This window comes from Muscardinus avellanarius (assembly GCF_963383645.1).
Source record: "Muscardinus avellanarius genome assembly, chromosome: 1".
Lineage (NCBI taxonomy): Eukaryota > Metazoa > Chordata > Mammalia > Rodentia > Gliridae > Muscardinus > Muscardinus avellanarius.
The window spans coordinates 124,180,395-124,197,636 of NC_137786.1; the positions used below are offsets into that span (position 1 = coordinate 124,180,395).

The window sequence follows — 17,242 nt, forward strand, 5'->3', positions numbered from 1 at the left end:
TGGGGTGTAGCTCAGAGGTAGAATGCCTCTGGGTTCCATCCCAAGTACCACACACACACAAAATAAATGGTTAATATGTATAATCTCACTTGAAAGAATTTTCACTACTTTCATCATATTAATTTTAGTATTTTCCAATGACTTAATAATATTTAAGATCTATTTTCGCTGGGTGTGGTGGCGCACGCTTGTAATCCCCGCACTTGGGAGGCTGTGAGAGGAGGATTGCACAGGTTCGAAGCCAGCCTCAGCTACTCAGTGAGGCTTTCAGCAACTTAGTGAGACCCTGTTTCCAAATAAAATATAAAATAGGTCTGGGAGTATAGCCCGGAGGTAGAAAGCCTCTGGGTTACACCCCCAGTACCACCAAAATAATAATAATAATAATAAATAAAATAAAATCTATTTTCAGCTGGGTGTGGTGGCACACGCTTGTAATCTTAAGTACTTGGGAGGCTGAGACAGGAGGGATTGCAGGTTTACAGCAAGCCTCAGCTACTTAGTGAGGCCCTTTGAAATTGGCGAAACCCTGTTTCAAAATAAATAATATAAAATAGGGCTAGTGGTGTAGCTTGAAGGTGGAATGTCCCTGGGTTCAATCCCTAACACCACACAAAAAAATCTATTTGCAATGAGAAATAAAGGGTAATTCAGAATAGGATCAAGTTAGGCTGACTATCTGAGCTGAGCTGAAGGAGGAACAATTTAGAGTACTACCCAGGAGAAAATACAGCCATTCTAAACATAATGTGTTAGCTATTATGTTGTTTCTACATTAGCCTCAATCTTTGCAGCAAGACATTCAGATTCCACAGAGTGGAGTTAAATTATTCTCATTTGCCTCTATCCTCAGCTGGCTGTAATCCTTGGATTATTCCAGAGGATATCTACGGGGCAGCCAATCTCAATAGTGAGAATTTAAGTATGTTTCCTATTGTAAGTCAGACATAAAAACTAAAAAAAAATCAAACATGAAGATCTATTCTGATGACATCATATTAGAATTTAGCAGGGCCTTAATCCACACACATGGTGAGTAGCATTTCCTAGTTGCTAGCTTTTTCTTTATTCCTCACTAATTATCTCAAAATTCTGTATTTCAGCCAGGCGTGGTGGCGCACGCTTGTAATCTCTGCGCTTGGGAGGCTGAGACAGGGGGATCGCACGGGTTCAAAGCCAGCCTCAGCTACTTAGTGAGGCTCTCAGCAACTTAGTGAGACCCTGTTTCCAAATAAAATATACAATAGGTCTGGGAGTATAGCCCGGAGGTAGAAAAGCCCCCGGGTTCCAACCCCAGTACCACCAAAAAAAAAAAAAAAAAAAAAAGAAAAAAATTCTGTATTTCATTGATCTTATATGTGTCTGTAAATATGAGTATATTCTTGCTGTCCAGAACCCTTCTGTAGTTGAGATTCTCTCTTCATGTTCTTTCTCTTTCACAATAATCTTAAATGCAATGCTGGTTAAAACTGTTAAAGTTTCCTCAAGTTTATAATGCAATGACCTTAATTTTATTTATCTACTTCTTACTATTTTATTGGTGCAGTGTAAGTATACATCGTAGTGGGCCTCAATGTGTTAAAAACACATGTACACAGGTCTTTGTGTACTTCCTCCAATATCCTACCTCACCCCTACCTCCTTCCTCTTCATGTGAGTTAGTGAGATTGGTAGTAATACCTTCACATATTGCCACAGTATTATTTAAAGTTTTATTTTTTTGTCTTCTCTCTTGCCCTCCAATTCTTTTTCATAAGCCCTTTCAACTGCTTTATAGATCTTTCTCTGCATTATTTTAAATGCTTTATGATTTTTATTTTCTATCTTCCACAAATGAGAAAAGGCATACAAACCCTGATTTTATGAGACTAATTTCACTTAGCATAATATCCCCCAATTTCATCCATTTCCCCGAAAATGATATAATTTTGTTGCTCTTTTGTTGAGTAAAATTCAACTGTATGTGTATACCATGTTTTCTTTAGCCATTCATCTGTTGATGGACACCTGGGTTGGTTCCATTACCTGGCCACTGTGAACTGTGCTGCTACAAATGTCTATATCACTATAGTATTCTGACTTCAGTTCTTTAGGGAAGATACTGAGGAATGGTATACCTCAGTAGTATGGTGGTTTCATTCCTTGTTTTTTGAGGAACACACACACACACACACACACACACACACACACATCACACACACCTCAGTAGTATGGTGGTTTCATTCCTTGTTTTTTGAGGAACTTCCTTACTGATTTCCATAGTGGTTGTGCTAATTTACAATTCCACCATCACATATTCCTCACATCCTCACCAGAATTTGCTATTGTTTGTGTTCTTGATGGTTGTCATAGAAACCATGATTTTAAAGTGATAAACAGACCCTGAGTAAAGGTTGTTTTACTCTCCCTCAAGCTTTATTTTACAGTCTTTTGCTCTCTTTCCTCAAGTTCTTCAGCTATGGGGCGATGGTGGCGGGGTGAGAGGGTCCTTTTCAGTAGTGTGTAGGCCAGTGCATCTGCAGAGAGTGCTCTAGGTCTTTCCCCGCAGGCCAGCTCACTTTTCAGGTCTCAGATGATGGAACATTTCTCTCAGAGTCCTCCCCACCTGCAAGGAACTCACTGAGCCATACAGATCCTGGTATAAATACAGTTACAGACAGGGTGAGACACAGGAGTGATCTCAGTACAACTTCTCCACCTTCTGAACTTCTCTTCCAAACACTGACAACTTTAGATAATTGGAATTTATATGTATGGTGGCCTGACCAGGGCCTCTTCTACTATACCTGAGCTCTTTCAGGAGAGATGCCATGGATAATTCCTGTCCTCTGGAACACAGTAGTTTGGGCATATCATGGTAGCTACTGAAACATTTTTGTAGAATGCATAAATGATTTCCTTTGGTCCTCTGACTCAGTCACCTGAGAATTTCTCTCTTCTCAGCTCCTTGCTTTATGCAAATTCGTACCTAATTCAGATTTGCTGACCTTTGTAATGATCAATTCTAAGGTGACTCAAATGTGCATTCTGACATGCTTGCTCCATTGCTGTACCCACTTGGATTTGTAGAGAAAAGCACACGCCAGATATTATGCAACACCTAACATCCATATCACCTTCTCATGTGAGTCCTAGCAATTCTCTCTTCTCTAATGGAAATACTTCTATTTCCAATTGGTATGACCTTTGATACGGATTTAGAGCTTAAGACTTCTACTCTGTTGTTACATTTTTCCAAAGAATAAAAACAAGAATCACCAGTATATGGGGAACAAAAAGATATCCCCCCTGGCAGTTTTCACTAGAAACTTGAGTGGAAAATGTGGCTTAATATGAGTCTAAGAGGAGACTCTTCTTTGGTAGCTGAAGCAGAGACAGAAGGACCTGCAGCAGGGTACTGATTTATCCACCATATCTCAGAGAGAGAGAGAGAGAGAGAGAGAGAGCGAGCTCATTGCTTTCTTTGCCACACATTGAGGTCAAGTGCACCTCTTTCATCATTTAATTTTCTGTTTGCACAGGGCTCAGCTTTTCACATTTTGTTTAAAAATGCTAGTTTTAATAAAACAAATATCCTAAAGGGAAAAATGCTTTTTGCATAATTTCTCTGATATAACCTTTATCTGTTGAGAAAAATGAAAATTTAAAGAGCATGATTTTGCTGAGTAAAATAGCAATAAAACACAAATTAAACCTCCCTTAATAGAGCTAATAATAGATGTCTGCACTTTTATGTTCATGACAATATGAGTGACAGTAGCCAGGATATGAAAGCCATTTACTTGTGTGAGTGGATTACAAAGTGGAAGGTAGTATTCAAAAATCCTGTCATTTATAGGTTCATGCATGTAGTTTGAGGTTATTTTGCTAAATGAAGTATGCCAACAGAGGGAGTAAGTACTTTGTAACGTCACTTATATGTGGTTACCAGGAACTGGGTCTGGAAGAGAGGGATGTCCATCAGTTTAAATTAAACCAGGGAATGAATTCAAGAGATACAGTGTATAACACTAGGACTACAGTTAATAAAAGTGCCTTGCATCCTTTAAAATTGTTAAAAAAATTAACTGTCTCAAATATATTAAGAACTTAAAGCACTTACCACCAAAAAATCCTCCCAAATAACCTAATTAGTCAACTAACAGCACTTGCATTAAACAGACCCATCTCAAAAACAAATATAAAAATGTCCACTAAATATGAAAAAATATTCAACATCATTATCAGTCAGAAAAATGCAATTCAAAACCACACTGGGATTATAGAAAACTCCTATTAGAATGTGTATGTTAAGCATTCTCAAACAAAAATCAATTATCTGGAGAGAGAGAGAGAGAGAGAGAGAGAGAGAGAGAGAGAGAGAGCGAGCGCTTGGACTAGTCATTCCCTAATGTGTACATATTTTAAAACATCATTATTTCTTTATTTTTTAAATTTTATTTATTTTTATTTTTATCAGTGCATCATAGTCATACATTTTATTTGATAGAATCCAACACCCATTTATGTTAAAACCACCACAGAGAACCATAATAGAAGGAACATATTTCAACACCATAAAGGCAATATACAATAGGCCTACAGTAAACATCATATTAAATGGGGAAGAACTGCAAGAATTCCTCCTAAAAATAGGAAGGAGATAAAGATGTCCATTATCACCAGTTCTTTTCAATGTAGTTAAAAATATATGTATCATCTTTCTATTTGTACTAAATATTTTTTCAAGTTCGTCATCATATTTCAATATATTAAAGAAAAGCAAGGACTAGGATGGGGATATGGCTCAATGGTAAGTGTCTTCCTAGCAAGATGAGGTCTTGAGTTTAATCCTTAGTATTAAGTAAAGAAAAAGAAAAATATATATACACATCTCCCAATGATAAATAGGATGTTAGAATTATCAACAACTATATCCTTTTATAATTTGTCAGATGCATAAGAAAAGCACTGCTTATGTTTTTAATCCCAGATATATTCAGAATAGTGTAACTAACTAAATATTCTGTAAACACTAAAACATTATGGCTCAAACTCCTAAAACACAAGCCAAATCCCAGCTCCTGCCAAGTCAAGTTCCATGATTTGGTACAATTTTGTAACCTCTTTGTTTATTTTCTTTCCCTCATCTGTAGAAGATTTCATCAGAGTTTTGAGATTTCAATATGGCTACTATTTTTCTCCCAGATAGATTTCCACTTTTTGGAGATGAGAGAATATGTCTAACCCACCTCCACCTGACCTCTCTGTCTCTCTTGACAAGTAACCAATGGCAGACATAAATCTGCCCCTCAGTATTTTTTGGAATAAATGGAATACATGTGTGTTCAAATCAACAAATGAGTAACCACAACAATTGAAGAATTACATATTTCCTCACTGTCTAATATTTACTGAATATTCAAAACATTTATCATGGGAGCCACCATAGATGCCAAATGGCATAACAGATATTTCAAGTGACAGCTTCTAATCCTTCTAATCCTCAGCATACCTCTTCTCTCTTCCTTCTGGAAGTGATGCCTTCCCCATTTACTGGAACACTGCCAATTTTTGATTCCTTGGATCCTGGATCCATTAGAGTAAAAATGCTGAGGTCACAGAAGGAGAGGGTTCTGAGGCTCAGTCATCTGATGGCTAAGCTCTGAGGCTGCTCCACAGTACCCTAATGCAAAGACATCCTGAGCAGCCCAAGTACCTCCTCTTAGGGCCTAGAATTTTGCCAATTCCTTTAATTTTCCTAGATATCTCAGCTGCTGTTGTAATGACTTAATATTGCTGTTATTGTGTAGCAAAATAATGTATAAAACAGATACAAAACATAAGCACATGCAAAAGCAATAAATATAAAATGCCCAGTAAAAATATATAAATATAAAAATGCATACAAAATATGTATAGTACAGGTGTCATATTTTGGGAATAGTATTATTCCCCCAAGCATTATTTACAAATAAAATATACACTAATCAATTTCTTCCTCTGTCTTTGTCTTAGCTCTTTCCTCATTTCTAAGGGCCAATTATACCAAGTAGTTAATTGTACCCCCAGGATTCTGAGCAAGGGTGCAATTAATACCCAAAGGAAGAGCAAGGTTACTTAAAATCTCCTGTGTTTGTCCATTATTGCACTTCCTGGAGTTGCACAGGAAAATGCTGTAAAGGAACTGAAGCACACTTAGATGTGTGCTAGAAATTGATTAAAAAACAGAGGAATCAGGGATATCTACTTGCAGATTGAAGGCCTTGAGGCAGAACAGGCTCCTTCTGCTGGAGACAGAAAGGACTGCAGTGCCCAGTAGTCCTAGCGAGTTATGTCCCTTGTTTGCCCTGTAAATATCCAAATTTTCTACTTTCCTTTTTCTTTTTGGTTCTTACTTTCTCTCTCTCTGTTTCTTCACAATTACCTCTCTTCATATTACCTCTCTTCACATTACAAGGAAAATGTATAGATGAGAAAGGGAAAAGGATAGTGGGCAAAAGATGATCTATTGATCCTGATAGTATTTTAAGCAAATAGAATATGTGGAACTTTTTTTTATAATTTAAATATCTAAGTGTGCTGGGAAAGTTGAAAAAAGTGGGAAAAGAGATCAAGGGTTTTCCAACTATGCATGTGTGAAGAAGTCTTTATTAGCCCTAAAGCTGTGTCTAATACTGATGCAAATTTAGTGTTGCCTACCTTAGACCTGGTTGGAAAAGCACAGACTTTGGTGCTAAAGTGGAGGCTATCAGCTCTTTACCTGAAGTAAATTTAGGGTACTCCTAAGGATGAAGATTCTGTTAGCGTGATTTCTGTGGTAAGAAATTTTTGTTGGTATTGTTACTGGGGATTGAACCTAAGAGCATTCTACCTCCTGCCCTTTTTGATTTTTGAAACCAGGTCATGCCAAGTTACTGAAGCTGGCTTAAAACCTACAATACTCCTGAGTTGGGGGTACTGGCACACGCTGGTAATCTCAGCATTAGGGAGGCTGAGACTGGAGAATGGTGGTTTGTGGACAGCCTCAGCTACTTAATGAGGCCCACAATTTAGTGAGACCCTGTTTCAAAATAAAGAATAATAATTAAAAAAAAAAACCCTACAATACTCCTGTCTCAGCCTCCAAAGTACTGGGATCCTATGTCTAGCCTAAGAGGTAAGACACATATTTTGGCTGGTTTGTCATTCTTGACTCAGACCCAGGAAGACAATGTGAAAACATCCTCGTATTGTGTGGCTTCCAGAAACAAGTTTTAGAGACTTAATGGAACAAAATCGACCTAATTAAGCATAAGTTTTTTTTTTGTTGTTGTTGTTAAAAAGACTAACTCTTTTGTATTTGTCCATTTAGAATCACAAAGGAGCACCTGAAATTAATCCCATTTAATAGTATGCATGAAGAATGGAAGATAGGATACTGGTCCTAGTGAGCATCATTTGCAATTAGAAATTTCACTGCAGAAAAGTCTTGGGCAGAGCAGGCAAACCGAGACAATTTTTATTTATTTATTTATTTATTTATTGCTGAGCACTGCTGTATAAAAATCAAGATCTTCCCCCAACTTCTACTCATGTAAACACAGATAATTTACATACATATTAACCACAAATTTCTTTTCACAAAAAAAGAAGCTACAACCTTTGAATGGCACATTTTTTCTGACAGACCCCCAAGAGTTGATTCTTCCATAAAAATGAGAAATCATACAATGGTGATGGAATTCCTCCTGCTGGGCATCCCTGGGACTTGGGGCCTGGAGACGGCCCTTTTCTTCCTGTTCTTGACACTGTATGTGTGCACCCTCCTGGGAAACGTGCTCATCCTTACTGCTGTCATCTCATCCTCTCGCCTTCACACTCCCATGTATTTTTTCTTGGGAAACCTCTCCATCTTTGACCTCGGTTTCTCTTCCACGACTGCCCCCAAGATGTTGTTATACCTTTCAGGGCAAAGTCAAGGCATCTCTTTTCAGGGCTGTGAAACCCAGCTCTTTTTCTACCATTTCCTGGGCTGTACTGAGTGTTTCCTGTACACAGTGATGGCCTATGACCGCTTTGTTGCCATTTGCTTTCCTTTAAGGTACATGGTCATCATGAACTACAGGGCGTGCTCCATCTTGGCCACAGGGACTTGGATGGGTGGCTGTGTCCATGCTATCATCCTCACCTCCCTCACCTTCCGGTTACCCTACTGTGGCTCCAATGAAGTGGGATATTACTTCTGTGATATCCCTGCACTGTTACCTCTGGCATGTGAGGACACATCTCTAGCTCAGAGGGTCAGTTTTACAAACGTTGGTCTTTTGTCTCTCATATGCTTCTTTCTCATCCTTGTTTCCTACACTCGCATTGGGATTGCCATATCAAAAATCCGCTCCGCAGAGGGCAGGCAGAGGGCGTTCTCTACCTGCAGTGCCCACCTCTCTTCAATTCTTTGTGCGTATGGGCCAGTCATCATCATCTACCTGCAGCCAGATCCCAGCCCCTTGCTTGGTGCTGTGGTCCAGATCTTGAATAACCTTGTCACTCCCATGCTGAACCCGCTGATCTATAGTCTGAGGAATAAGGATGTGAAAGCAGCCCTGAAGAATGGATTTCTCAAGAGAAGCCTCACTCTGGAAAATAAATAAAAACAATCTAAAGTTTTGCTGGACAAAGAGATATTGATTCTTCAAGCCTTAGGACAAATTCTTTTCTGCAGCATCTAAGCATGTTGAAATGAAATGTACTCTGAATCAATCTAGCATTGGATATTAGCATTTCAAATATATGTCTGACTACATTTCCCAGTGTTTTATAATGAAATAGAAATTAAAAAATCACTTGTCAGGCATAAACTGATTCTTATGCTGTGTGGATCATCTCTCAGCACCACTGGTTTTTGAAATAATTAAGAGAACATGTCTGTTCTTTCATGACCTCGGTTAAAAATGTATATATTTCTGGAGCAAAGGGAGAATGGGAAAAATTTAAGAAAGGCTTGCTTTATACAGAATATCAACTCACAATAAGAGCCGTAAAAGTTGTTAAACTTTTCTATCATATATGATATCTACATCTCAGCAAAATTCAGCAATCTCTTTGAAGTCCTGAGGGTATTTTTTAATATTTTCCCAAACTGGAAGTTTTTTTTTAGTATTATCTATGTTCATGTTACTGTTAACACAGAGTATTACAAGAATATCTTTTCCCTTGTTCAGACTAAAGAAGAGAACAACAGTTGCCGGGTACCTGCAAAACATCAAATGACTTCTTAAAATGCCTCTCAGGACTTTACCTTGCGCAACTTATCAAATGACCCTTAGAATGTAATGTGGTCTCTATTGTAGATTCAAGTAAACTAAAGGCGTAGCAAACTCACAGAATAAACAGACAAGAAGCAGTCTAAAGTTAAAACCAAATCTGTCCAACTACCATTATTGTCATTTTTCTTTATATTTTTATTAGAGTTTTGCAATTAGGTATGAATAGAATTCTCTACAACTTCCATGGTATATCGTGAATATCATGATATTTAACCTTCAAAGCAATTATGGAAGGGAAATATTATCTGAGTTAATCAATGGTAAGAATTTAGTGAGTTTCCACTGTATACTTAAGTGTAATTATAGCAACATCCCATGTTTTCAATTATTTTTCCCATTCATTTGGTCTTGAGTCCAAACAGCTGGCTATATCTTTCTCTACTTATAATTTATACAGTATCTGCATCATATAATACTTTTCAATTTTTTCTGTATTTTGTCATTAGAAGTCTTTTCTTATAAATGTGTTAAAATACCCACATGACAGTAATTCTGTTTGTCTTCTCTGCTCATTGAGCCTGAATGACATTGTTCAGAAACCTCCAAGAACATCACTGTAAAGAGTTGGCTAAGCCCAGGAGTGGAGCCACCCAGGAGTCCTCAGGCTCCTCTACAATTTAGCACTAATACAAACCAGCCTCAAGTCCAGATGCCTCATGGGAAATAGCAGGCAGTATCCTGGAAAGAAACTTAAGAATTCTAGATTTCTTCCAACAAGAAACTCCAAAGGACCCAAGACTCAAAGAACCCAAGCACTTAAAGCAATTTCTAAACCCAATACCATGACAGTAGTAAAACAAGTCAATTGCATAAATATATTGTGATAATACTTCATATTTAATTTTCACAAGATGCATCATCAAATGTATCTAAAGCACCTTAAGATAATGTGAAAATTTTTTCCTATTGCAGATACTTTTACACTAATTCCTTTTTTTTTTCTTTTTCTTTTTTTGTTTCCCCCAGCACTGGGAATTGAAGCCAGAAGGCATTCTGCCTTTAAGATATACCCCAGGACATTTTAGTTTTTGCTTGGAAACAGGGTCTTTCTAGGTCGCTGAGAGTCTAACTCAATTAATGAGGCTGGTCTTCAACCTATGATCCTCCTGCCTCAGCCTCACAAACTGGGATTAGAGGTATGTATCCTTGTGCCTGGTTTCCTTTTTTTGTTACAGACTTTTCTACTAAACTTGAATTTTTCATGTCCCTCTAATCAGGCAGGTCCATTTTTACTTCTTAACTTCCTATTCCCATCTACCACGAACAATTCTTTTTCCTCTAGTAACAAACACTTAGCAGTTATGAGGAACTCTGAGTACTTTAAGAAGTCCTCCTTTGTATTATAGCTCAAGAATTAGTTTACATTTTGATGAATATCTGAATTCTTCTCAGTAGGCATGGATTTAGAACCCAAGAAAATTTACTGCAATGATTGTTTCTTCGGGTTATTAAAAAAGGGGATTCCAATGCTGGGCATAGTGGCGCACGCTTGGAATCCCGTGCTTGGGAGGCAGAGACAGGAGGATCGCGCAGGTTCGAAGCCAGCCGCGTGCGCTGGCTTAGGAGACCCTGTTTCCAAATTAAAATGTAAAAATAGGTCTGGGAGTGTAGCCCGGAGGTAGAAGGGCTTCCAGGAACCCCAGTACCACCACCAAAAAAAAGGGGGGGGGATTCCATAGCAGGGTGCAGTGGTGAATGCATGCAATTCTATTACTTGGGAGGCTGAGACAGGAGAATCACAGGTTCAGAATCAGCTTTTGCAATTTAAGGAGATGCCTAGAAACCTAGAAATACTCTGTTTTCAAACAAAAAAAAAGTTTAAAAAGTTTTGAAGTTTAGCTTGGAGGTAGAATTAGATGCACAGTGATGAAGAAATCTGCTATATAATTTAATACCTATATTTAATAATACTGTAATATACACTTACAGATCGTTTAAGTAAGCAAGTTAAGATTAAACTTTCTTACCAGAACTATTTTTCTGTATTTGTGTGTGGTGCTGGGGATTGAGCCCAATAGCATTCTACCTCCAAGCTACACCCCTGGCCATTTTTACTTTTTATTTGGAAACAAAGTCTAATCAACTTGCTGAGAACCTTGCTAAACTGCTGAGGCTGGCTTTGAACCTGTGATCCTCCTGTCTCACTTCCCAAGTACTAGGATTACAGGCATATGCCATCCATCCAACCACCTTATTTTTTTTAAGTAAAACTTTTTTATCAAACAGAAAACACATTAAAAAGTTGCAGAACTAGCCAGGCGTGGTGGCGCACGCTTGTAATCCCTCGCTTGGGAGGCGGAGACAGGAGGGTCACGCAGGTTTGAAGCCAGCCGCTGGCTTAAGAGACCCTGTTTCCAAAAATAAAAAAGTATAAAATAGGTCTGGGAGTGTAGCCTGGAGGTAGAAGGGCTTCTAGGAATCCCGGTACCACCAAAAAAAAAAAAAAAAAAAAAAAAAGTTGCAGAACTAAGAGTTTGGTTTTATTCCTCCAAGGATTTAAAAATTAGAACTGGTAACTGGTTAAATATCCCATATTTGCATATTTATGTAAGATGTGGCTGCACTAAAATCTCCAAACTATGTAATAAAATTAGCTGCTAGACTCTAAACAATTTAAAGCCCTATATAATAATGAAATTTGCAACAATTAGTTGGTTTTTAGGCAAATCAACATTGTCAAATAAGGTGTTCAAATTAAAGAATATACTTTTCTGCTACAGGACATTTTTGCAATAAGTAGTGAAATATAAAAAAGCTCATAAATTAAGGCTGGGCATGGTGGTGCACGCTTGTAATCCCAGCACTTGGGAGGCTGAGACAGGAGGATTGCACAGGTTCAAAGTCAGCCTCAGCTACTTAGTGAGGCTCTCAGCAACTTAGTGAGACCCTGTTTCCAAATAAAGTATAAAATAGTCCTGGGAGTGTAGCCCAGAGGTAGAAAAGCCCCTGGGTTCCACCCCTAGTGCCACCAAAAAAATAAATAAAATAAAAAATAAAAAATAAAAAGTCCATAAATTAGATAATAATACTGTATTATTGTTTATTTCCTGTTTCAGATAACTGCATTATAGCTATCTGAGGATATATTCTCTTTAACAGACACATAATGTAAAGTATTAGAAAAAGAAGCACAATACTACAGCTCCTATCTACAACTAACCTTGCTTCAGAAACAAATGCATAAACATATGTGTGAGCGCACACACACACACACATACGAGGGATGAAAGGTGGTAAAGCATAATATAAGGGAGAAGGGGTAACAAAGACGTAAAGGATGTAGCAGTTGAAATAACGCAATGTATTGGAGAAAAGACAGCCTTTCAACAAATAGTGTTGGGAGACTGATTGTCCATTTGTAGAAAAATGAAATTAAATCCCTACCTTTTACTCTGTACAAACTTCAACTCTAAATTGCTGCCCACTGTAGGGTCTTCCTGAAAGCCTTTCCCTCAGTGTGGTCTCCTCTCCCTGAGATGGCATCTCAGTTCACACTTTTCAGAAGAGGGAGAGGCAACCAAGTATATAACCCAGTTTAAAAGGTTCCAGAGCAGCTCCTAGGGCCATTACAAAGATCCAATGTATGCATGGATTCTCTGGACACAAGAATCATCATGTAAACCATAACCGAGGTACATAAAATCTGTCCTTTTTTCTTATCATATCACATGATATCTTTCTTCTAGATTATAACAAAATTGTAGTAATGTTGAGAACCGGTTGATTTTAAATAATAGATATGTGCATTTATAATACTTGTATGTTATACAATTTGCGATGAGAAAATGAATAGTGGTTTGTCTCAATTCTGAACCCCCAAAAGAAACAAAGTATGTGGTCTTGAATACAATGGCCCATTGAGGCTCACACAGCTTCTCATGTGCAGGTCTCTGAATAGCATGATGAAAAGTCATGAATGGCAAATGGCCATTGAATAATAATGACAACCACAGGAGGAACAAAACTGGTATCCACTTACATTGCTTAGAAGCCTTCTATGGACCAGGCTAATGTAGGAACTTCTATATTGATTAATATGTGATAGGCAATTGTTATGGTTCTCATTTTAGAAAACTGAGTTTCAGCGGGGTTAAGGTTGTGACATCAAATAATATCTCTAAGGAGAGGTATATTACATGTACTTTTGAAAACATTCAATTGTTATTTGAATCAGTCTCAAGGTTTTTCAGAGATTTTGTGCTTATTGGACACATGGCAAACCATAAATCTTCCCAACTTCAGTTAGTGCTTTCCCCGGAGAAACTCTAGATGGAGAATGAGAAATCATAGAGGAGACCTAACTGAGGGGGATGGGAAGGGAGAAGAGAGAAATTTCCTAATGTACATTCACAAACATATCAGTCAATCACTGGTGCTCTTTAGGACTGAGGAATCTTTACTGACCTTTTGTCTAGAAGATTGGTTTATCAGTATAAGAGGAGTGTTGAAGTCTTCTAGTATTATTGGATTAGGATCTATGTGTGACTTAATATCACAGTTTCTTTTATGAATGTTGTTGCACTTATTTTGGGGGCATGAATGTTGACTATCCTAATTTTTTCTTGCTAAATTGTTCCTTTTTCCAGTAAAAATGCCCTACTTTTTTTTTTTTTTTGAAAATATTGGGCTTAAAATCTAATTTTCTGTTGGCATGGAACACCTTGCTCCAGCCCTTCACCTTTAGTTTGTGACTATCTTACATGTAAGGTATGTTTCTTGCAAGAAGCATATAGATTGATTCTGGTTTTTAATTCATTTTCTCACCTTATGTGAAGAGTCAATGCTATTTATGTTCAGCATGATTATTGAGAAATTATATTTGATTCCTAACATTTTGAGTTTTAACTTCTGTTTGAGATAGTGTTTGTTAGTATTTGTTCTTCTTTGTTGTTTGATGTAAATTATTATTTCTCTGGTTCTGACATTTATTATTTATTCTTTGCTATTAATCTCTTTGAATATATTCTCTAGTGCTGGTTTGGAAGACATAAATTCTTTAGCTTCTGTTTATCATGGAAGTTTTTATTTCCCTGTCCAACTTGAAAAATAATTTTGCTGGGTAGAAAATTTTTGGCTGCAATTTGTTTTCTTTCAGAGTTTGAAATATATATCTCCAGGCCCTCTTGGTTTTCAGGACTTGGTTAGGGAAGTCTGGAGTGATTTTAATTGGTTTGCTCATTATTGACATGTAGATTCACATTGTCTTTTGTCTTTATTGCCTTCAAGATTCTCTCCTTGGCCTCTACATCAGTCAGTTTGACTATTATTTGACATGGTGAACCTTTTCTCTGATTTTGTCTAGAGAGTTCCATACATTTCCTGTAACTGTGTGTCAATCTTTTCTATATTTGGGAATATTTCTGATATTATTTTTTGAAGAGATTGTTGATCCCTTTTATTTCACCTTTTATTCCCTCTTCTGTAGCTAATATTCTTAGGTTAGCTCTGTTAAAATGGCCCATAACTCTTTGATGTCCAATTCGTGCTGTCAAATTTTTTTTCTAAATTATATACTATGTGTTCATTTTTGGAGTGGTCATCTAAGATCAAGATTCTATTTTCCATGTGGTTTACTCTAATGTTTATAGTTTGCATTGATGCCTTTATTTCAGTGATTGCATCCTTCACTTCCTTCAAAACTTCTTTCCGATTTCTGTTCAGGGTGTTATACTTTTTGTTTATTTGTTCTTTTATTCTTTTAAGGCTCTCTAAATTGTTTTTAGAAATCCTGTATTATTTCTATTGTTAAATATCTGATTTGTCCTTTGGCAATCTTTGCAATTTTGCTTGGGCAGTTCTCTTATTGTAGAGTGTGGGGGCTCATTGTTTCTTTGTTATTCCTTCTTCTCATGTTTCACATTTTTTTTAAATTTTTTATTTATTTATTTTTTTATTGGTGCACTGTATTCATACATCATAGTGGGATACAAACTTTTGTAGACATACATGCACACATCGCCAAGTCAGCCCCCACCCGATCCCCACCCCATTCTCTTCCCATCCCTCCCTCCCATGCTTGGCTTAGTGGTTGACATCTAGTATTATAGCAATTTATCCTAAATTAAAAATGATAATATCACATAACAGTTTCATTTGTCTGATACCAAGCTTTTGATGACTTAAAGATAACATTTCAATATTTCTTTTTACTTCTTTCTTACCAGAGAATATTTTTTTTCTATTTTTCTTTAGGTGAAACTATCATATATTTATATATTTATTTTTCAGAAAAAAAAATCTATCCTAATATGGAATATGGACTCTAGATACCCAAAATGATCTTGAAAAAGAACAAAGCTAGAAGATATATATTTTCTGATTTCAAACCATATAAAGCTACAATAATTGAAACAGTACAGTACTCTTCTAAAGGCAGATATATAAACCATTGGAGTTAAATAAAAGCCTAGGGCTAAATTCTTCCCTATATTGTCAAGTTATTTTTGACAAGGTTTCCACGAACATTTGGTGGTGGAAATAATAATCTTTTAACTAAATATTGTTGAAAAATAATACTTACATGGAAAAGAATAAAATTGGACCCCTACCTAATCCCATATACAAATATTAACTCAAAATAGATAAAAGACCTAAGTATAAATCTTAAGACTATAAACTTTTAGAAGAAAATCTGGGTCATAAAACCTCACAACATTGAAATTGGCAGTGATTTCTTGGATATGATTTCAATGGCACAGGCAATAGAAGAGTATACAAACTCCCTAAAAAATAAAAAAAATATTGTATATCCAAAGACAATGTAAACAGAGTTAAAAGTTACTAATAGAATGGGATAAAATATTTCCAAATGCTATATCTGAAGGTATATTAATATTCCAACTAGAAATCCTAAAAATTAAAAACAATAAAGGCAAACAATACCATTTAGAGATAGGTAAAAGAGTAACATAAGTAATGAATCTCCACAGATAACCAATCTTAGTTGACTGTTGGATGGAAAATCTTGTTTCTCTGGTTCTGGTGTGTGTTACCTATTTCTTCTTTGTAGTTAATCTCTTTGAGTATTTTCTCTAGTGCTGGTTTTGAAGACAAAAATTCCTTCAGTTTCTGTTTGTCATGGAAGCTTCTTATTTCTCCATCTAATTTGATAGAAAGTTTTGCTGGGTAGGAAATTTTTGGCTGGAAGTTGTTTTCTTTCAGCGTTTGGAATATGTTACTCCAAGCCCTTCTGGCTCTCATGACTTGGTTTGGGAAGTCTGGAGTGATTCTAATTGGTTTGCCTCTGAATGTCACTTGGCCCTTTGTTTTTGTTGCCTTTAAGATTCTCTGCTTGGCTTCCACATTGGTCATTTTGACAATTATGTGGCATGGGGATCCTCTTCTCCGATCCTGTCTAAAGGGAGTTCTGTAAGTTTCCTGGACCTGTGTATCAACCTCTTGCTCTATGTTTGGAAAATTTTCTGCTATTACTTCCTTGAAGAGATTGTTGATCCCTTTGGTTTCACTTTCTTTTCCCTCCTCTATTCCAATTATTCTTAGGTTAGCTCTCTTAAAATGGGCCCATATTTCTTCAATATCAGATTGGTGCTGTCGGATATTTTTTCCTAGATTAGAAACTATGCGTTCATTTTTGGAATGATCATCTTCTAAGAGCAAGATTCTGTTCTCCATGTGTTCTAATCGGTTGTTTGTGCTTTGAATTGAGGCCTTTACTTCATTAATTGCATCCTTTATCTCTTTTTGGCTCTCTCTGAGTTCTTTTCGAAGCACCTCTATTATTTCTACAGTTATTTTCCTGATTTGATCTTCTAGAAATCTCTGATTTTCTGTTTTATCGGGTTCTGATGTTGTGGGGTTGTGGGCATTCATTACTCCAGTATTATTTCTCTTTCCCATGATTTTGGAAGTTTGTGCCTTCTCTGGGTTCTTCCCTTGGGTCACTGTGACTTCACTTAAGGTGTTCTGGATCTCGAGTCAGTAGTATCTCAGACCCC

General features: G+C 36.8%; 2 protein-coding genes across 2 annotated transcripts in view; one reads left to right on the top strand and one right to left on the bottom strand.

Annotated features, from left to right (window-relative positions):
- LOC308278487 (olfactory receptor 8G1-like) overlaps positions 1–17,242 on the bottom strand; it is a gene marked incomplete at both ends in the record, with an annotated part of 199,958 nt that overhangs the window by 30,896 nt on the left and 151,820 nt on the right. The gene's annotated exons all lie outside the window — the stretch shown is intronic.
- On the top strand, positions 7,677–8,612 carry LOC308271900 (putative olfactory receptor 10D4; the record flags this gene model as incomplete). Its single annotated transcript, XM_080708553.1, has 1 exon — positions 7,677–8,612. The coding sequence occupies one exon, from the start codon at positions 7,677–7,679 to the stop codon at positions 8,610–8,612; it is 936 nt and encodes a 311-aa protein (XP_080564679.1).